The sequence below is a fragment of the Staurois parvus genome, unplaced genomic scaffold, assembly GCF_062004578.1.
Source record: "Staurois parvus isolate SC_StPar_1 unplaced genomic scaffold, SC_StPar_1.0 ptg000401l, whole genome shotgun sequence".
Classification (NCBI taxonomy): domain Eukaryota; kingdom Metazoa; phylum Chordata; class Amphibia; order Anura; family Ranidae; genus Staurois; species Staurois parvus.
Genome location: NW_028318197.1, coordinates 4,462,819 through 4,484,512, shown reverse-complemented (window position 1 = coordinate 4,484,512; position 21,694 = coordinate 4,462,819). Strand labels below are relative to the sequence as shown.

The 21,694-nt window shown below is 43.9% G+C and overlaps 1 protein-coding gene across 4 annotated transcripts in view; it reads left to right on the top strand.

The window, feature by feature from the left end:
• RALGAPA2 (Ral GTPase activating protein catalytic subunit alpha 2) overlaps positions 1 to 21,694 on the top strand; it is a 489,478-nt gene that overhangs the window by 182,320 nt on the left and 285,464 nt on the right. For all 4 annotated transcript variants that reach the window (XR_016314086.1, XM_089686528.1, XM_089686527.1 and 1 more), the window contains 2 exons: positions 4,046 to 4,136; positions 5,742 to 5,918. Coding sequence is in view for 3 of the 4 variants with exons in the window: in XM_089686528.1 (XP_089542654.1) it covers positions 4,046 to 4,136; positions 5,742 to 5,918 (268 nt within the window). In the remaining variant the exon portion in view is untranslated. The remainder of the gene's footprint in view (positions 1 to 4,045; positions 4,137 to 5,741; positions 5,919 to 21,694) is intronic.

Here is a 21,694-nt window from a genome sequence, read left to right as displayed (position 1 = left end):
TCTTTACTTGTCCACTCAGTTTGTGTCAGTAAACTGACAGTAAAGCACTGTAAAGCATAGATCCAGACAGACCAGCTTAGATATGCTCTTCTTGTCCTCACATGCACATGTTCACTTAAAAACAGACCTGTATGGCGGTGTAACCATTGTGTCAGTGCTGCATATTTATTAGACCAACTGTCATTATATTTGCAGCACTTCATTACTTTGACCGGTCATAACGTCTGTTTTTAAGTGATTTTAGGTCAATATTTATGTATTATCTCATACTGAGGTGATGGCTAACTGAGGTATTTACTTTATATGTTCATATGTGTATTGTGTAATAAAGCATAATTTTTTTTATTTACTTTGAGTATCGCTTTCTGTCCATTATGTAACCGCTTTTCTGTGAATCTCTTTTCACGTTCCTTTTTGCTGTATGGTTTTTTGGTTACTGGGCAGATAATGTACATTCAGCGATACGTGTTATTTATAAGCCCCTTATTTTTCTAATTTTACTAGCTTGTATCAATCCACCTGCCTATGACAAGGGAGACTGTCATGCATAGTATTATACAGAACTGTCTGAAAATCTGCAAGCAGTGTTTTGTTTGGGTCTTTTTAAGTTTTTTTTTTTTTATTTATTTAAAAATGTTGATCTCTGTGTCAGATGATATGTACCAGGTTCAACATGTAATCTGTGTGTATGTGTATATGTCTTCTGTCTGTTATTCTCAGAGTGGATTAGATATTCTGTTTGCTAATCATGTACAGTAGCTGTTTATAATTACCACTGCATATAGATATTCAAGAATAAGTTATATATTTTTTTTTTTAACCACATGCCGCCCAGCCACTGTATAAATACGGCGGCAGGGCGGCACGGCTGGGCAAAAGCACGTTTTAAAACGTGTGTTTTGAAAACAGGTAGGGGGCGCGCGCGAGGCGCTCCGCCGCCCTACCTGTCCCGCCGATCACAGCCACGGATGTCAGTGGCCGGGTCACTGCCGGTCGTTACCGGCTATGTCTCGGCGATCGGCGGCAATCGCTGACAGAGAGCACAGCTGCAGTAGCTGTGCTTTATATCAGTTCCCTGACAGCTCCAGGACATGCTGATCGGGACAGAAGAGTTTCTCTCTCCCGATCAGCGGTGTTCCCTGCAGTACACACCCCCGCCCCCTAGTAAAACACTCCCCTCACACAGTTAACCCTTTTCCTGAATAATAAACTTACCCCTTCCTCCCCAGTGCCATTAGTACAGTGTCAGTGTTTTTTTTTTTGTTTTTTTTTTTGCACTGATCACTGTATTGGTGTCACTGGGGATGTCAGTGACCCCAAGTCAGTACCCCCCAATGTCAGAATGTCCGCCGCAGTCCTGCCATAAGTCGCTGATCGTCACCATTATTAGTATAAAAAAAAACTAAAAATCCCAGTATCTTTCCCGCCATTTGTAAACGCTATAACTTTCACGTAAACCAATTAATTTACACGTATTGGTTTTTTTTTTTTTTTTAAGCAAAGACATGTCGCAGAATGCATTTTGGCAGAAATTTATGACTAAATTTGATTTTTACATTTTTTTTTACTGGACATGTTTTATAGCAGAAGTCCAAAATATTGTTTTTTTTCCTCAAAATTGTCAGCCATTTTTTTTTTATAGCGCAAAAAATAAAAACCGCACAGGCAATCAAATACAACTGAAAGAAAGCTCAATTTGTGGGGAAAAAAGGATGTAAATTTCATTTATGTACCATATTGCATGACCGCGCAATTGTCTGTTAAACTAGCACAGTGCTGTATAGCAAAAAAATGGCGTAAATTGCAGTATCTATACCATAGTTTGTAGACGCTATAACTTTCACACAAAGCAATCAATATACACTTATTGGGATTTTTTTACCAAAAACATGTAGAAGAATACATTTTGGTCTAAATTTATAACCAACTTTGAGTTTACTATATTTTTTTTATAGCTGAAAGTAAAAAATATTGTTTTTCTTCAAAATTTTTGGCCTTTTTTTGTTTATAGCGTGAAAAATAAAAAGCGCACAGGTGATCAAATACCCCCGAAAGAAAGCTCTATTTGTGTGAAAAAAAGGACGTAAATTTCGTTTGGGTGCAGCATTGCAAGACTGCGCAATTATCAGTTGAATTAGTGCAGCGCCAAGTAGCAAAAAGAGGCCTGGTCATTAAGGGGGGTAAATCCTCTGGAGGTCAAGCGGTTAAACTTTAAATATTAACTTAATTATACACCACACTTATGATGTTGTGATTATGAAAATAATTGTTGCAGCCCTGCTTTTTATTTGAACAAGCAAAGTCCACAGACACAGTTGGCCATGCAAGGGTTCTCCAACAGCAAAACAAATAACAAAAAATACTAAGCCACCTGGCTCTCTGTTTGTAGTCCTAGCTATCAGGTCTCTGGCTTTCCTGGCTCACTCAGCCTTTAGTTGCAGCACTGTGCTGTACGGGCTCACTCTTGGCCTCTGAATAGGGATTCTCCTTACACCTCGGCTCTCTTACTTTCCGGAGACTTACAGACTCTCTCCAGCCTACTGGACTCACTAGTCGCCTCATCTTTCTCAGTCTACCCATACTCGCGCAGCTGTCCTGACTCCCCATCCTGTGGGCATTGAATTCTCCCTTGGCAGGAACACACAACCCTCATGGCTGGAGCACACAGCTCTCTCCTGACAAGTCTGTGTCTCTTAATGGGAGCCCTGAGCTATCATCAGGTCTGGCTTATTACTAATGTGCACACCTGTACAGTCAGACTGCCTGCAGGTCTCTAGCAAGACCTGTTCACAGGATCGATGGTTCCATCTCACTCAAGACACTGAAGCCTTCAAGCTCCAGACCCTGATTCAGGATTACCAAACCCAGAGAAAACTGATATTACGATCTTCACGAAGACAAAATATTCTAGAGCCCCCCGCACTCTGTATTGGCGCGAACCTTGAATCTCTTTTCCAAACATTTTCACAGTGGCAAGGCCTAGTACTGTCATATAAAGTAAAATTAAACTTTAATTACAGAAATTGTTAGCGGGTAGAGTTGTATAGAAAAATAAACTTTGTCCCTTCTTGCTGACAATTGTATTAAAATTGTACACAAGCTGGTGCATATGTGTAGTGCAGTGTACATTCCTGGCATCTGTAAAAGCCAGGTGGCGGGCTGATGTAATTATCAAGCACATGCTTGAAAGTTGCATCCGTAGTGGCCAACCAGTGTCTGAAAACAGACATGCTGCAGATAAAGTTCCACATTAAAGTATAACTAAAGACAAAACTTTCTTTAGTTTTGGATAGAGTGCAGGAGGATAAGAATGCTGGTCAGTTTTTATTGCTGTCTGTTCCCCTCATTAAGGAGATTCACCCTCTCTGTCGTGTTTACCATTATTATTGAAAGTGAAAGTTAAAGAAATACTTGAATTGTGGGTTGTCCTCAGAAAAGTAATAGAGGTCAAATCTTCCAATGGGGACACTAGTTCTGGTGACCTGGGTATCCTCAAGGAATTCCCTTAATTTGCAGGTATTTCCTCTCACTTCCTGTTTTTTTTTTTTTTTTTTACCAAATTTGATTTTTTTATTTTTTTTACTGGACATGTTTAATGGCAAAAAGTAAACAATATTGTTTTTTTTTCCTCAAAATTGACGCTTTTTTTATTGTATAGTGCAAAAAATAAAAACCACACAGGCGATCAAATACCACTGAAAGAAATCTCAATTCATGGGAAAAAGAGGACGTAAATTTCATTTGGGTGCAGTGTTGCATGCCCTCTCAATTGTCAGTTAAAGTAACGCAGCGCCATAATGCAAAAAATGGCCTGGTCAGGAAGGGGGGTTAAATCCTCAGAAGGTCAAGTGGATAATTTGTATTCAGTTAGGTCCTTTCTCTACTTAGCTGTTGGTAAATATAAAAATATTTTATAACCTGAATGTAGCTGGTTATAAAACAGTTCACTCTTAGTTTGGCAGTGTTCTCCACTGGAACACAATATTGTAATGCAATGAACTTGTACAGTAATTTAGTCTCCATTTTACCTATATCTCTTATATAGATAATGATACGACGGAGCAGCAGCCCAGCAGAATTAGAGTGGCATGCAGATGCCCAACAGAGCAATGGAAGAAGTACTGATCATGAAAGAGGTAAAACTTGAGTAAGGGCTGTGTGATTTTCAACCATAATTTGACTTTTTAGAGTGTATCTAAAGCCACATTTTTTTTTTAGTTCTTAAATTTGGTGTTGAGAAGGGAAGGGTTACTACCCCTGTCAGATATTTATTGCTGTCTGCGCTCCTGTTGGAGCAGATTCATCCTCTCCATTTGTCCTAGTAACCATTGTCCGCAAGGCCAAATGTGAAGGAAAGTCCAAAATTTTGAGTTGCCACCAGAACAGGCGCAGATAGGAAAACTTCCAAAGGGGAAACTTGTTTCTGTGATAACTGTCTTAGAGGGGATTGCCTTGAATTTGAAGCGAGTTGCCTCATGTTTCCTGTTGTGTCTATGGGGCAGGAAGCGAAGAGACATCTCCTCAGTGAATAACACATTTAAAAAAAAAAATTTAATTAAAAAACCTAGATATACAAAGGAGGGGGAGGTGCAGCGCTATACAAACTAACAGACAATAATAAAATCAAGAATCAAATTCATATAATAGACAGTGACTGTGTGCTAATAAAATAAAGCCACTGGATGGTGGCTATAAAGTGAAAGAAGTGCAAAATAAATAAAAGAGTCCAATGAAGGGGTGCTCTTAAGATCCGAGATGATCCTCAGACGTCCAATAATTGGAACCGCAAGGTGATAAGTAATGTAAAGATTGCGCACTCACCAGATACACAATCTTTATGCGCATTTGTATATACTGTCACCGGACCTCTGGTCATCAGTATTTTATTTAATATACAGGCACAGGATAGCAGACACAATCCAATGAATAAAAAATTTTACTGACCCAGATGACAAAGATGGCCGCCGGGGTCCCCCGTGGCGCCGGCAACGTGGCGTCCAACCTGTAGCTTTCCCTTATCCTGTGCCTGTATATTAAATAAAATACTTTAAGGATATCACACTATGTGGCCCTCTCTGTTTATTTGAGCTCTGGTGAAAACCAGCCAGATCTACAGAGCAGCCGCATCTATCCGAGTGCCAGGCAGCGAAAGTCATGCTGACCAGACCAGTCTGATGACACCAGAGGTCCGGTGACAGTATATACAAATGCGCATAAAGATTGCGTATCTGGTGAGCCATCCAGTGGCTTTATTTTATTAGCACACAGTCACTGTCTATTATATGAATTTGATTTTTGATTTTATTATTGTCTGTTAGTTTGTATAGCACTGCACCTCCCCCTCCTTTGTATATCTACGTCTCTGAAGGTTGTATATGGTGCCTTTTTTGGTGTACAGCTGTTGTTCATCTATTCAAGCGCTCACTTACTCTATTTTTTTAAATTAAAAACCCTGCCAGTGTTTTTAACCATTTCCTACTCTAACAATAAAAGGCTTTAGTTATTTTTTTATGACTGTATCAGTTTGGTGGAATTGGGAATTTAAAGTGAAATTATTTCATGGAGACTTGTCAGCAACCTTGCAGCAAAGACATGTAACCTTTTGGTGGTGTTTGCATTTAACTAGTTGTTACTTAGAAAAACCACGTGCTTGGTCTGCTTAATTTCTTGACCATTCATTCTTCTAGAGTGCTCTGTTAATTTAGGTCGCTTTTCTAACAAGCTCTAACTTTTTTTTGCAGTTGATAGTGTCAGCAGTGATGTGACAAATGGATACAGCCGTGATACAGAGATTTATCTGATGCCTTGGCAAAATTGTGACGAGGACCCTGAGATAGCTACACCTACAGATGTGGCAATTGATCAAGATGCAAGACAATGGCTTCAGCTCAGTCCTGCTGATACTGCACCTCTTACAGGTATTTACTGGTTACATCTTCACTCCAATGCCAGATTTTAAGTAATATGAAACCCAAAACAAAAATGTTGTGGTGGTTGTCTGTCTTAGATCATAGAGATGGTTGGAGGCATTCCAGTCTCCGGTCAGCTCTATTGCCAGCCAGGGGAACTGCCGAGTGCATTTTTGGGTTCCCCTGTGGGACGGGAGAGCCCAAGAAAACCTTGAAAGGCGGTGTTGGGGGGGGGGGGGGGGGAGGGAATGAGTCCCTTTCCAGTGGCTAATTAGTGGCTAGGATTGTCTTTACATAAAAGCTGACCGCTAGCTGAAAAAAACGATACCAGGATGATGCCTGTAGCTACAGGCATCATACCAGTATAACCACTCGAAGTCCAACAACATACCAGTACTTTGCTGGTCCATATTGGGCATATATGTTACAGCACAGGCATATGATGAATCAGTTCTATGGACCGATATGACCGTAATTTATTCTTTTTTTGTAATGCCCATGTTGAGGGTTAGGCCCAAAAAAGTTTTTAATTTAGAAACTGTGATAGGTTTCCATGTGAATTGTCTGGCAAGATCTGAATTTGGGTGGGCGACCATGTATTGTTGTGCGTATTAATTGCTTTGGCACACAATCAATTGATACAAATCTTCAGTGAAAAACAGTGGAGGGGCTAAAAACCCTAATGCTGACAGCAAATGGGGCAGATCCTTCTATCACTGCGTTTTTTGGGGACAGTATACAAAGGAGGCACTAGTTCTGTTCGTGATCAATATATTGAACCATACAAACACTATGCTAGTAATGGTGGTGACCAGCGAACTGTAGTGTGAGTGCGTTAGTTTGTGGGCAATCTAATACTAGCTGACCCTGGCTGGGAGCGGCACTAACTGTTCCTGACACTTTCTGATGTCGCTAGTGGCAGTAATACAGTGATACTTTCTATATGCTGACACTGTACTAAGGGCACTGGCTGGTTGAGTTGGCGATCATAGGGTTATTAGGGGTGATCAAAGAGTTAAATGTGCTAATCTAATGTGTGTGTAAAATGTAGTGCTTTTACTCAGTGCTATGTTCGTTGTTCTCTCCATGGATGGCATAGGGGGCAGCGGGGGGTGCATGCATGCACATCCGGAAATTTAAAGCGACGTAAGGCTATGTTCGCTTTGTCCAGAGCCGCCTCTCACCCACACATTGTTGGCGGGTGGCAAGTAGTTAAATAATTAAAAAAAAAATTCTCTCAATCTTTTTAAACTTTTTTTCTTTTTTTACTAATTTTTAAAAATACTTTCATCAGAGTTCTGCAATGTTACCATAGTAACAATGTACTAGTCTGGGAGGGGGGGGGGAGGGTGATCAGGGATTTTTTTTTTTAAACACTTTGCTTTGCATGAGTAATGAAGTTCTAAGCTTGCTTTGAACTGTCATGAATGTGTTCATGACCGTTCAATATAATAATGATCTGTGGTTGGCTCCTGCTGGTCACATGGTACAGGGTGCTGTGATTGGCCCCATGTGTCTTGTGAGAGCTGTGGACCAATAAACGATCTCCAGGAACAGAAGCAAAGCTTTTTATGAAACAGATTTTTTCATAAAAGCTTTGTTGTCGTGATCATGTGACCGCATAGTGATCCCAATTAGGGTCCCAATTAGTGGGATTGTAATTCTGCTGTGTCTAGTGGACACAGCAGACTTAGGGAGGTAGAGTTGGGCACCTACACAGGCACACAGCGCCCCCCTGTGTTGACAAAAGACCAGCAACGTATGGGTACGTTGCTTGTCCTGTGGCTGCCGCCCATCTGCAGTACATTGCAGGCGGATAACGCGAAAGTAGTTAATGAGCGTTGAAAACGCTCCCCCAAATGCCTTTATGGGCATTTTTAGTGCATTTGCCACATGTTAAAGTCGCAGTAAAAATGCACCAAAAAATGCCTAATATTACTGTAATGTTATTAACGCACTGCAACCACATCACAACCGCGTCACAAACATGCCACAAACGCATGCCAGTGCGTTCGCATCGCGTTCCCATAGACTTGAATGTAAGGAGTTGAAATGCTTCAACTTCTTCAAACTCAACCTAAAGCTTCAATTTGGAAGCGAAGCGACACGAACACTTCATGTTTGGATAGTGTGTGCTGTCCATATTGTGCCTCAAACTCCTGCTTTCAATGCCAGTGTGAACGGGGCCTAGCTCTTTTTCTACAAGGTTTGGATTTTTGTTGCGGTGCTCCCCAGGGTCACTTGGTGTACTTGACCTGCCCTAGCCAAAGCACTGTGGTCCAAGAATTAGACTTCATCCAATGGTGATGCACTAAAATAGCAGAAGATCCAATGGCTTGTAGCCATACCCCTTTAACAATAAAACCTTGTTGGGGTCTAACCTGCCTTTAGATACACTTAAGAAAAAATAAATGTTTTAGTTGAGTTAGTAGTTTTTCAGCGGTTCGTAGTGTGGTGACATGGAGATGAGCAGTACACATTTACTGTCAGTCACATGACCTGCTATAGACAGAGTGCAAAAAAGGGCACTGAATAGAACAAAAGGGTTTTATGCCTGACTTGTTCACCAGCCATCTCTGTGCTCTTTTGTACTGTGGTTTTGAAAGGTGTACAGTATGAATGCTTTGTCCAAAGTCGTAACTTGTCTCCTGACAGAAATCTTCAGCTGCTGGCAGGTGTACACACATACACATCCTTTCCTTAGACAGTGGCTTAACCCATTCAACAGCATTGTTGATTCAGACACTGTTATCTCTGCTCGCTGCGCCCTTTGCCACCAGGCTTCTTGTATGCCTGTAACTTGCAAGATGAATGCTGGCTTTATTTATTAGCATTGTTGATGTGTGCATGGTATCTCGTGTGTGTGATAGATCAGAGGCGAGTCCTGTAGATACTCTCCCATTCACCCCCACGCAGCTGCAGCTCATTAAAAGGAAAATGTAAGGTAGAGGGGACAGGTGCTAGGAGGCTGCAAGACATCGGCAGTCAGCCCGGGTGGACCGGCATTTATTAGTCAATAGGAATCCCATTGTTGTGTTCTTGGCACTGTTGTATAGCATTTAAGATAGCACTTATCAAAGTGCATTCATTCTGACAGCAGCACATGCAGAGCTGGAACTTGCTGCCACTTATAGGAGCATGTACACATTCAGTTGTTGGCTTTGTTTCTCTTCATTGTTGGAGAAGACACCAAACTCCATTATATCCTGAGAGTATTTGTTAGAATTCTCAGCTTCTGTAAAGATGTTTCCAGAGAGACCTGGCTGTTAAATGCTCGCCCAACAAATAAGCATAGGGTCCATTAAATAAAGAATGCCTAACAATTACCTTGGGAGCAGCACATGCTCTGTAAAGCTGAGCAATGTTTAGGCTTTGTCTACTGAATATAAGCAAGCACTTCAGCATTTTTTGACACCATACACTCTGTCACTGATTATCTTATTTTGGCTTATGCTAATCCACTGTCTCCAAGAGCATCAATACTTTTTCTTTGTCATGAACTGCCTGTAAATGAGCAGGACTCTGTCAGCTGTAATTTGGTTTAGGGTCCATTCTTTGATTAAAATTGCAGCTTCCTTGCTACTAAAGAGCAACTGCAGTTTAAAAGAAAACCTTTCTACAATTTCTAATGGTAGAACTGTTCAGAACTCTAAATTTGATTCTGTTATTAACTTTTTCTCAAGCTGGAAAGTGATAATTTGCTTATGAGCTTCCCTTCTGACCCAGTTATCCAGAATTGTTGTTTCAGTAATCACTCTGGTTTAAGATCATTTGGAAGCCATAGTATGTTTTTGTGCTCATGAACAAAGGTGTATAATTTGCTGCATAAAGATGTGTAACTTAGAATGATCTGAACTCCGCAGTATGGTATGCTATGGGCCTATGCACATTGATTCATTTTGGTCTGCAGTGTTTACCCGTGTAAATTAAAAAAAAAAATAATGAAAAATCTAAATTTCTGATCCTGTGGACTGTATTTTACTCTGTACCCATGTGACCTTTGCACTAATGTTTACTCATATGCATGGACCTTGTTGGCTGCCACTGCTGCTCTAGACCAACATAAAATATAAACAGCTACACAACCCTGTCACTGATTACACACTGTTGATGTTTACATCCCCTTTTTGAATGAGTCAGTCATGCAGCAGCAGTGAATGCGCTGAATGACATTGGCCTTCAGATGTCACCAATCAGCTTAGTACATGCGCTGTCGCTGCATAAATATCTCATTTAGGGTGAGATGTAAGGCTCAGTTGTGGTAAGGTGCCTTAAGTGCTGGCCTGTGAATCAAAAATCCAAAAACAGGCTCTGACTCAAATGCCCTTTGCAGGCAGTCATCTCTTTGGCAATTATTTAGACAAAATGATTAGAACTCTCATAGGTGGTAAGAGCGCCTTTCTGCCCCAATCCAAGAATTGCAAGGAGTTGCATCATAAGGCTGACGTTTCCTTCTTCGCGCATAAATGCATTTTTTGTGGCCAGGGTTCCTCCTCCAAGGACAGGTACACAAAGTCTGCCTCGTCAACAGGATTTAGGCCTCCCGGGCAGCACAATAACCCCAAGTCCACTGAAAAGCCCGCATCCGCAGTAAGGTTCACCCCCACCACAACATTTCGGAGGGGGCATCTTCTATCATTTGTGGGTCGGTGGCTATCCCTCATTTGAAGCATATGGGTTCTGAAGGTGGTAGAGTTCAAATCCTTTCCTTCAGGATGCTTCTTTCCATCCAATCTGCATCTCTGCTTCTGGTGGACCTGCGTTTGGCGGTTTGGGGACTTCTTGCTCAGTGGGTGATAGTTCAGTTCCAACCTCTAAAAGGTTCAGAGGCTTTTATTCCAATCTATTTACAGTTCCATGGAAAGAAGGTGTGCACCCCATTCTAGATTCGAAGGCCTTGGATGCCTTTGTGAATGTGTGCAACGTTTTAAAGCAATCACTGGTAGCCTCTCTGTACCAGGGTGACCTCCTGGCATCAATCAACATCAAGAATGCCTGCCTCCACATCTCCATCTTCTGAAGTCATCAGTATTTTCTCTGGTTTGCAGCGGGGAAGATTCTTTACCAAGTCATGGCTTTCCTCCTTGGTCTGGCATCTGAAACTTCGGTGTTCACCAAGATGCTGATGCTAGCTCTGCTGCGACTCCATGCTATCTAAGTTGTCTGATATTTCGCTTCTATGTGCAGAGTCTGTGTTGGATCTGGAAAGCGATATTTCAATGATATGTTGGTCGCTGGAGAACATCGTGTGGATCCTAAATCTTCATAAGTCATCATTATTCCTTTCCCCTTTGGTTTGAGTACTCGGGGTGTTTTTCCTGCCAGAGAAACTTTGTCTTTATGTCAATTGACTGTCTTTCCTCCAGGATGTGTTCGTTTAACTAATATATAAACCTTGTGAGCTGCTAAAAATGAATTGTATTCCTCCACCAAAATCCAGTGACAATTATATAAATAGTATTCTTCCACATATAAAGTGTTGTGATTTTAGAAATTATAAAGTGTTTTTGAAACATCTTATTTCAGCTGCTATGCACTTTTTACATCTCTTATATAATTCAGCAGACAAACTTGTTAAAGTAAAGTTAAAGTAAAAAAGCACCTTGCACCATAACATGTTATATGCAATAATGCATAAATAAAATTCCCAAAGAAATTAAAAAAAAAAAAAAAGGAAAAAAGACAAAATAAAGTCCTCCACGATTAACTGTGATGTCATTATCCTGTGTAAGCTGTGGACATCAGCATTGGCTACATCAAGGAATCCATCATGATCAATTAAAGGGACAAAAGCACACTACGACCGAGCAGTATCTGTGAGGTCATGTAGTGGAGGTGAGTAGACATCTGGTGATGGTGCAGTCACTCAGTACTTATGATTGAAGCACAAGTGGTGGCACATATTTAAATACACAGGATACTGAGATCACATTTAATTGTGTAGGACTTTATTTTCTCTTCTTTTCTTTGTTTGGGCTTCTTAATATTTTTTGTTTTACACCCCGGTCACATCGGGTGCGACTTGGATGCCATTCGACTTGCAAATCATATACCAAGTCGCACCCTATTGTCTGCTTTTAGAGCAGTCATATTGGTGCGGTTCCAACTTGGTCGGAGCCGCACTAATTTCTAAAGTAGTACATGCAGTACTTTTGTTGCAATTTGCATAGACATCTGTGTCAGATGTCTTGCAAATCGCAACTGAAATCGGCAGGTCACCCGATTTTTACTTCACTGTAAGTTCCACGATTTCAAAATCGGCTTTGATGTGACCAGGGGCTTAATGTTTTTAGTTTATGCATTATTGCATATATTATATGTTATGGTGCAAGGAGATTTGTTTACTTTTTTAAACAGTGCTGCACTAAGTAGTTATATGTTTGATCACTGTTGCATCAGCGTTCTGGGCCTCATGGTCTCTTTAAAAGTAGCCACTTATGCACAACATCAAAGCAGAACCCTGTAGTGGGACATTCGAGCAAAATTAAACAACGTTCCAGGGTCTCTGCGAAGGACCATTCTTCTTTCTCACCTGACAATGACATCCCTGTCCTGGAGGATTCGCTCCCCCCATATTGCTGTCCAGAAAGTCCTTCTGACTACGCCGTTGAATGATCGTCATGACAGATGGCAGCCCGATCTGTTGTAGGGGGGGGTGCTGGGTCGGTTGTTGGTTCAAGATCAGTGGACCTAGGGGACCAGGATTTCAACATTCTGGAATTCAAGACAGTCCAACACTCTCATTGGATGGTTCTTCTTGAGGGTTACCCAATCTATGTCCATAGGTTTGGCCTACATCAATCACCAAGGTGGTACAAAAAGCTCAGCAGCTGCCCTGGATGCTGCTTAGATCCTAGATTGGGTGGAATTTCATGCCCCGGCTTTGTCTGCTGTTCACTGTCTGGGAGTGAACAAATGGCAGGTGGACTCATCTCAGTTGTCAATGTCTGGATCAGCAGGAGTGGTATCTCCACTAGAATGTCTTTTGTCAGATTTGTTATCACTGGGGAGGGCCAGACATGAATCTCCTTGTGTCCAGAAACAATTGGAAAGTTCCCAGGTTTGTGGTTAAGGCGATGGATCCCTGAGCTGATGTGGTGGTAGCTCTGTGGACCGGTACTCCTTGATTTGTCTTTTTTTAAAAACTTCTACCCTAGTGTTTGTGTCGAGAAGAGTGGGAAGGCATTTCATACCTCTTGGACTAGCCGTTCCAAGCTTGTTTTGCGGACCTCGTTCGTTTGGTTGCCGACATGCCATGTTGTCTTCTGCCATGCCTGGACCTTCTATCCCAGTGTCTAATCTTCCATCCTGCTTTGCAGTCGCTGGCTTTAGGAGCATGGCCACACACTAAATGACAAGGGCCTTTCTCCTGCTGTCATCTCCACAATGCATCAGACTTGAGAGTCCATTTCCTATTTAATTTATTTTCATACCTGGAAGGCTTATTATACCTGGTGTGAATTGATGGGTTTTCTATTTCCTGCATTTTGGCCTTCCTTCAATGGGATGTGGACTGACAGATGGCCCTGAATCCTGTGAGGGGTCAAGCTTCTGCTTTGGCTGTACTCTTTCAACTCTTTGGCTTCACTTTCCCTGCTTTGTACCTTCATCCAGGGAGTTACATAGGTTGTTTCACCTACAAAAACCTCTGCTGTTTTGAGATTTGAAATTAGTTCTGTCAGCCCTACAAAAGTCTTCTTTAGAGAACATTTGGGAAATTACCATAATGACTATCTTACTAGAGGTGAGCTTTCTGGTGGCCATGCAGGGTATCCAAATTGGCGGCTGTTCCTTGTAAGCAACCGTTTTTGGTACTACATAGGGATAAAATGGCACTTTATCCTTGGTTATCTTTCCTGCCGATGGCTGTGTCACCATTTTAGTTTTCTGGGAACATTGTCTTACCTTCTCTGAGTCCTAATCCTTCCTATACCAAGGAAGTAGTGCGTCATCACCACCCAGCGAATCTCCAGCCACCGAACCGCCAACATCACCAGACGCTGTGCCTACCAACACCCCCAGACATCGCACCCTACGACCCTTCCACTCGCCGATCCACCGGACCCACTGAAGACCCCTCGGACGCCAGCATACTGCACTCACAGATTGCAGCTACAGAAGGACTCTAGTGGACTCCTCCACGGTGATACAGACTCTCCACATCACCTCGCCCTGACCCGTATCCCTTCACCTTCCCCGACCCGAACAGCACTGCACTCACCCCAGCATGCCACCTGCACTTCTCCTCCTCGTCTTCCTCTCCTCCATCCCAAAAATTGCCTCCCTCTACCCGCCCACCCCCCCAAAACAGCTCTACATTGCCCCTTCACTTCTGCCCTCTCCCCACTACGGCACTCACCACCTCCTCCTGGTACTCCACTCCCCGGTCGACCCACGTGCCACCACTACCAGACCCACACGCTCCTACACCTCCCATTCCCATGCCACCCTCCTCACCCTTCTCCTTCTCCTATCCGCAGGGGACATCTCCCCGAACCCTGGCCCCTCACCACCTCTCCCCCCCTCCAGGAACCCCCCCTCCAGGGACCCCCGCCAGCCGCCGCAACCCCCTCAACCTCATACCTGTGCACCTCCTCCCCGCATCCATCCCCCCTCTCTCGGTTGCACTTCTGAACGCCCGTTCGGTTTGCAACAAACTAACTGCCATCCATGACCTCTTTATCTCCCGCTCCCTCAACCTCCTAGCCATCACCGAAACCTGGGTACAGGCCACTGACACTACCTCCCCTGCGGCACTCTCCCATGGAGGTCTCGTCTGGTCCCATTCACCAAGACTGAGCGGTCACAAAGGTGGTGGTGTCGGCCTGCTCCTATCACCGCTGAGCACCTTCCAGGTCCTCCCTAACCCCCCCTCCCTAACCTTCTCCTCCTTCGAGGCTCACTGCATCCGGCTCTTCTCACCCACCCCCCTAAGGATCGCAGTGATCTACAGGCCCCCCGGATCCATAGCCCGCTTCCTGGATGACTTCGCCGCCTGGCTTCCCTTCTTCCTCTCCTCTGAGCTACCGACCATCATCCTCGGGGACTTCAACATCCCCATCAATGACAACACCCCAGCTACCTCCCAACTCCTCCACCTAACCTCCTCCTTCACACTCACACAATACACTCAATCCTCCACCCACATCAATGGTAACACCCTGGACCTCGTCTTCTCCCACCTCTGTACCCTCAACCACTTCACTAACACCCCCTTCCCTCTCTCCGACCACCACCTCCTCACGTTCTCCACCTCCCCTTCCCCTAACTCCCCCGCCACCCAGTGCGCCAAACCATCACCAGCCGCAACCTCCGCAACCTGCACCCGGCCCCCCTCCACTCGGCTGCCGACCGCTTACACGACAGCATCCTTCCACTGTCTTGTCCTGACCTAGCCACCTCCACGTACAACGACTCACTATCAGCTACCCTAGACTCTCTGGCACCCCTAACCACACGCAACATCAAACCCAGACCGCTCCAACCATGGCAGAACGACCACACTAAATGCCTCAAACGTCGCAGTCGTGCGCTGGAGAGACTATGGCGCAAAACCAGGTCCCCTCATGCATTCTCCCTCTACAAATCTGCCTTCCTCACCTACACCTCCTCCCTCCACGCCGCCAAGCAGGCCTACTTTGTTAACCTGATTAACACCCTCTCCACCTGCCCTCGCCGACTCTTCTCCACCTTCAACTCCCTGCTCTCTCCCCCCCCTCCTCCACTCAGTACCTCACTTACCGCCCACGAGATTGCCACTCATCTCCACAACAAGATTGACGCAATCCGCAAGGACATAGTCAACTTGCAATCTACCTCCCCATCCAGCCTCCCCCCTTCCATCACCCCCTCATCTCTCCCCTCCTCTGACCTCGCAACGGCACTGCCCCCCACCACACCCAAGGCCCTGCCTACCGTAACCCCCCCATCACTGCACTCCTTCAGCCCTACTACCACTGAGGAAGTCAGCAGAGTCTTCTCAGAAGCCCGCCTCACTACCTGCCCCCTGGACCCTATCCCCTCTCAACTCCTCCGGTCACCCCCCTCTTCCCTCATCCGCTCCCTTACCCACATCTTTAATCTCTCCCTCTCTACTGGCGTCTTCCCCTCCCCCCTAAAACATGCGCACATCACCCCCATACTCAAAAAGCCCTCCCTGGACCCCACTGACCTCAACAACCTCAGACCAATTTCCCTGCTGCCACTCACTTCCAAGCTCCTTGAGCGCTTGGTCTTCGATCGCCTAAGCGCCCACCTGACTGACAGCAACCTCCTTGACCCACTACAGTCCGGCTTCCGTCCCTTTCACTCCACCGAAACTGCCCTCCTCAAAATCACCAACGATCTACTAACCGCCAAAGCCAAAGGCGACTACTCTGTCCTCCTCCTCCTAGACCTCTCCGCGGCCTTTGACACAGTCGACCACCCCCTCCTCCTTAATAAACTACTCTCCCTTGGCATCAGAGACACCGCTCTCTCCTGGTTCTCGTCCTATCTATCCCAACGCTCCTTCAGCGTTTCCTACAACGGTGCCACCTCCTCCTCACTCCACCTCTCTGTTGGGGTCCCCCAGGGCTCTGTCCTTGGACCCCTTCTCTTCTCCATCTACACCTCCTCCCTTGGCAAACTCATACATTCCCACGGCTTCAATTACCACCTCTATGCTGATGATACTCAAATCTACCTATCCACCCCTCACCTCACCCCCACATTCTCCGCCCGCATCACTCACCTCCTAAACGACATCTCTGACTGGATGTCGCTCCATTTCCTCAAACTCAACCTCTCCAAAACCGAGCTTCTCATCTTCCCCCCAGCCCGCGCCCCCCCCCCCATCCTTTCCATCACTACCAACAACACCACCATCAATCCCGCCCAGCAAGCCAAGGTCCTTGGCGTCATTCTGGACTCAAACCTTTCCTTTCAACCTCATATCAAATCTCTCACAAACACATGCAGGCTCCACCTCCGGAACATCTCCAAGATACGCTCCTTCCTTACCCCAGACACCACTAAACTACTAGTACACTCCCTGATTATCTCACGCCTGGACTACTGCAACTCCCTCCTCACCGGCCTACCCCAGTGCAGGCTCTCCCCGCTTCAGACCATCCTGAACTCAGCGGCCAGACTCATCCACCTCACCAGCCGCTCCACCTCTGCCACCCCCCTCTGCCTGTCCCTCCACTGGCTCCCCATTGCCCAACGCATTAAATTCAAATTGCTCACCCTGACCTATAAGGCCATTCACAACACTGCCCCTAACTAATTCCGAGGCCACCCTCTTTGCTTCTGGCACTCCATTGCATACAATCTAATTATCCAGTGTCCTTCACTGAACATACATTAAGCACTATAGTTTCCATTTAAGTGGGCTACACAAAGAAATATCTGATCAGAAGCTGGTGATCAGACCCACTAATCAAGAAGAATGGACATGGAAATCATGTGAAATGGCGACTGGGGCTTCATCTGCTGGCTGTATGTGGAAATGCCAAGTATTCATGTGTAATATTTTGTAATTATTATTTTTTTTTTTAGTTTTTCATGATAATAGACAAAGATAAGTAAAACCACCAGACTCCTTAATGATCAGCAGTATTTTGAGCCTTCCTGACTGGAGTGATCCCAGGCTTCTGGAGACCATTGATTTTTTTTTTAGTTTTGAGAATACCCACAGAATATTTGCACTTAACATGGTGGTCATTGTCTCTATCTCTATCTCACTTTTTTTTTCTTATGGCAAAGCAGTGTTTTTTAAATACAATACCATCAAATAATGCTGACCATATGCAGGCAATATATTCGGCTTCAGCAGCTTCACTGTGTCCATTGCTGCTAGTAATACTCCCCACATCAAAAAAATATAAAAATAAATATCAATGTTTCCACTTGCACACTTGAAGTAACCTCATAGTGGTTTTTACATATTTTTTATTGTTTGTTATGGTCAGGACTGTAAAATTTGTAACAATATTGTCATTGCCATTTGAATGTTATATATTCTTACACAAGAAGCTTCACATTGTTCTTTCCCAGAAACACACCACTTAGATTGAAAACACTGGTCTTAAGCAGGATTTTATTTTATAATGTTGAGATGCTAAAATACTTACATAACCAATTAAAACCTTTATTTTATTTTACAAAAGTTTTATTCTCATTCAGTTGTACAGACAGAGCCATAAATTGGACAGTTACTTAACATGTTAGGTAATTGTAAAGTGAAGTAAAAGTGCACATATGACCAAGCCTCAAGACCATACAGTATAAAAGGTTAAGGGTCTGAACCTGCGTGTAAATATTAGCAACATAGAAATATCAAATAACGTGTCAAGTAATTTATTCAAATAGGCATGGGAATATCATGTGTGGAGCATAGTGTGTTGCCATGGGTGAGAATACAGATTTTACTACCGTCTGAACCAGGCTATTGACTTGCGGGCTAACAATCTTATCAGTTGACTGAAAGATGAGGAAACAAAAGTAATGGAAAAAGAAAAATTAGAGAAAGAGAACAGCGGGGAAAAAGGAAGGGAGTCCCAGGAGTTTGAGACGCAGGACTGTCAGATCGACAGAAGGGCATTGTCAAACCGAGATGGCTGGGCATGGGCAGTCCCGGGTTGCCAAACCCAGAGAAATTGCTCATGGGTGTCTAATAGTATGGCTGGAAACTTTTAATTTTTCAGATTGTTATTCGTTGTTTGAGAGCCTCAAAAGTCAATTGGTTTGCCGTAAAAAAGGCGTGATGCCAGTTGTCGCTCAGGGTGAAGTAATTCTTCAATTGGTTTAAAGAGGAGAGCTTCATATGGAGATCAACATGAAGCAAAGTACGAAGAAGTGCATAAACCCTGACCCAAAGTCGGCATGTCTTAGGGCAGGACCACCAAATGTGTATCATTGCTCCTACCTGTGAACATCCTCGTAAACAGGTTGGTGGATAAGAGGGCTAAAACCTTTATTTTCATTGTATTAAAAGGGAAGCTAATATTCAGTTCAGTACCCCTTCACATACTAAGTGCCCACCTCTCCACTACATGTTGTTTGACAGCAGACATACAGCACAATAGAGGAAGCCTTTGTTACACTATGTAAGTTTTCCTGGTTTAGACTTGCTTGGATAGGATAGGTTAGGTTTAGGAGGATTATAATTACGGTATTTTTCGCTCCATAAGACACACTTTTTTCCCCCAAAAAAATGTCTTATGGAACATCTGGCCCAGTATTCCCCCCGTCGCCGCCGTATTAGAATACCGGGCCGGCTGCTTGGCTCTTCTGTGGCAACGCCAGGCAGGGCCAAAGCAGCTGCCCCTTAAAGTGGAGTTCCAGCTGGAAAAAAAAAATAAAAAGTCAAAACTGTAGCTGCTGACTTTTAAAATACAGACACTTACCTGTTCCTCAGTCCAACGGTGTCCTCACTACCGCTGGTTTCACCGGCCGTCTTCTCTCCCTGGCGCCGGCATATTTAGTGTGGGCACCCTGCTGTGACAGCTTGCGGCTTCACAGCTGGGTTCCCGCTCTGCATGTGCAAGAAGCGCTGCGCTTTGTGAATGGCCCTGTAGTCTTCTGGGACCTGTCACATGTCCCAGAAGACTATGGGGAGAGAAGACAAGTTCCACTTCCAATCACCTGGGCGATCAGAGCGGAAGTGGGAGCGGGTACCTGTCAAAGGTCTGCAGTCTCTCTTCATCGCCTGTACTTTGTCTGCAGTCTCTGGTAACCCTGTACTATGTCTGTAGTCTCTGGTCATCTCCTGTACTATGTCTGCAGTCTCTGGTCATCTCCTGTAGTATGTCTGCAGTTTCTGGTCATCTCCTGTAGTATGTCTGCAGTCTCTGGTCATCTCCTGTAGTATGTCTGCAGTCTCTGGTCATCTCCTGAAGTATGTCTGCAGTCTCTGGTCATCTCCTGAAGTATGTCTGCAGTCTCTGGTCATCTCCTGTACTATGTCCGCAGTCTCTGGTCATTTCCTGTACTATGTCCGCAGTCTCTGGTCATTTCCTGTACTATGTTCGCAGTCTCTGGTCATCTCCTGTACTATGTCCGCAGTCTCTGGTCATCTCCTGTATTATGTTTGCAGTCTCTGGTCATCTCCTATACTATGTCCGCAGTCTCTGGTCATCTCCTGTACTATATTTGCAGTCCATTGGTTTAGAATATTTTTTTTCTTGTTTTCCTCCTCTAAAACCTAGGTGCGTCTTATGGAGCCAAAAATGCGGTAAATGGATGGCATTTGGAGACACCAAAATCACTTTTTTTAAAGGAACACTTTCAAGTTGTGTGGCCAAAAAAGTGGACAATTTAGAAATAGAATACTAGAACTAGTCATCCCGCATGATAGTTTTAAAAAGCCAAGGAAAATTCATTTTTTGTTGTTAAAAAGGCTCTGAAGCTTTCCACTTTTGTATTCAAAGGGTTGTGTTTAAAGTGACACTAGAATCTGGTTGAAAAAATTCTTACATATCTGGTTGAAAAAAGACACAAGTTCATCCAGTTCAACCTATAGAGGGAAAAAAAAAAATTCTATTCAAGTATGTATTCTCAATACCTTCTATTGCTCCCAGTCTTGTGCAAATTAATTTTTTTCTGGTGTTGTGATCTGACTTCCTGAGGGTGGCTACAGTGCCTTGAAAAAGTATGCATACCCCTTGAAATTTCCCACATTTTGTCATGTTACAACCAAAAATGTAAGTGTATTTTATTGGAATTTTATGTGATAGATCAACACAAAGTGGCACATAATTGTGAAGTGAAAAGAAAATGATAAATGGTTTTCAAAATTAATAAATATCTGAAAAGTGTGGCGCGCATTTGTATTCAGCCCCTTTTACTCTGATACCCCTAACTAAAATCTAGTGGAACCAATTGCTTTCAGAAGTCACCTAATTAGTAAATAGAGTTTACCTGTGTGTAATTTATTCTCGGTATAAATACAGCTGTTCTGTGAAGCCCTCAGAGGTTTGTTAGAGAACATTAGTGAACAAACAACATCATGAAGGCCAAGGAACACAGCAGACAGGTCAGGGATAAGGTTGTGGAGAAGTTTAAAGCAGGGTTAGATTATAAAAAAAATATCCCAAGCTTTAAACATCTCATGGAGCACTATTCAATCCATCATCTAAAAATAGAAAGAGTATGGCACAACTGCAAACCTACTAAGACATGGCCGTCCACCTAAACTGACAGGACAGGCAAGGAGAACATTAATCAGAGATGCAGCTATGACGCCTATAGTAACTCTGGAGGAGCTACAGAGATCCACAGCTCGGGTGGGAGAATTTGTCCACAGGACAGCTATTAGTCATTCACTCCACAAATCTGGTCTTTTTGGAAGAGTGGCAAGACGAAAGCCATTTTTGCAAGAAAGTCATAAGAAGTCCCATGGCGAGGAGCCATGTTGGGGACACCCCACCGTGAAACATGGTGGTGGCAGCATCATGTTGTCAGGATGCTTTTCTTCAGCAGGGGCAGGGAAGCTGGTCAAAGTTGATGGGAAGATGGACGGAGCCAAATTCAGGGCAATTTTAGAAGAGAACCTGTTACAGTCTGCAAAAGACTTAAGACTGGGGCGAAGGTTCACCTTCCAGCAGGACAATGACCCTTAACATACAGCCAGAGCTACAATGAAATGATTTAGATCAGGGGTCTCCAAACATTTTAAACAAAGGGCCAGTTTACTGTCCTTTATACTTTAGGGGGGCTGGACTGTGGCCATTGGAAGTAGAAAATGTCCTGTCATCAGCGGGAATAAACAACGCACCATTTTTGGTGTCATTGTGAGGAAT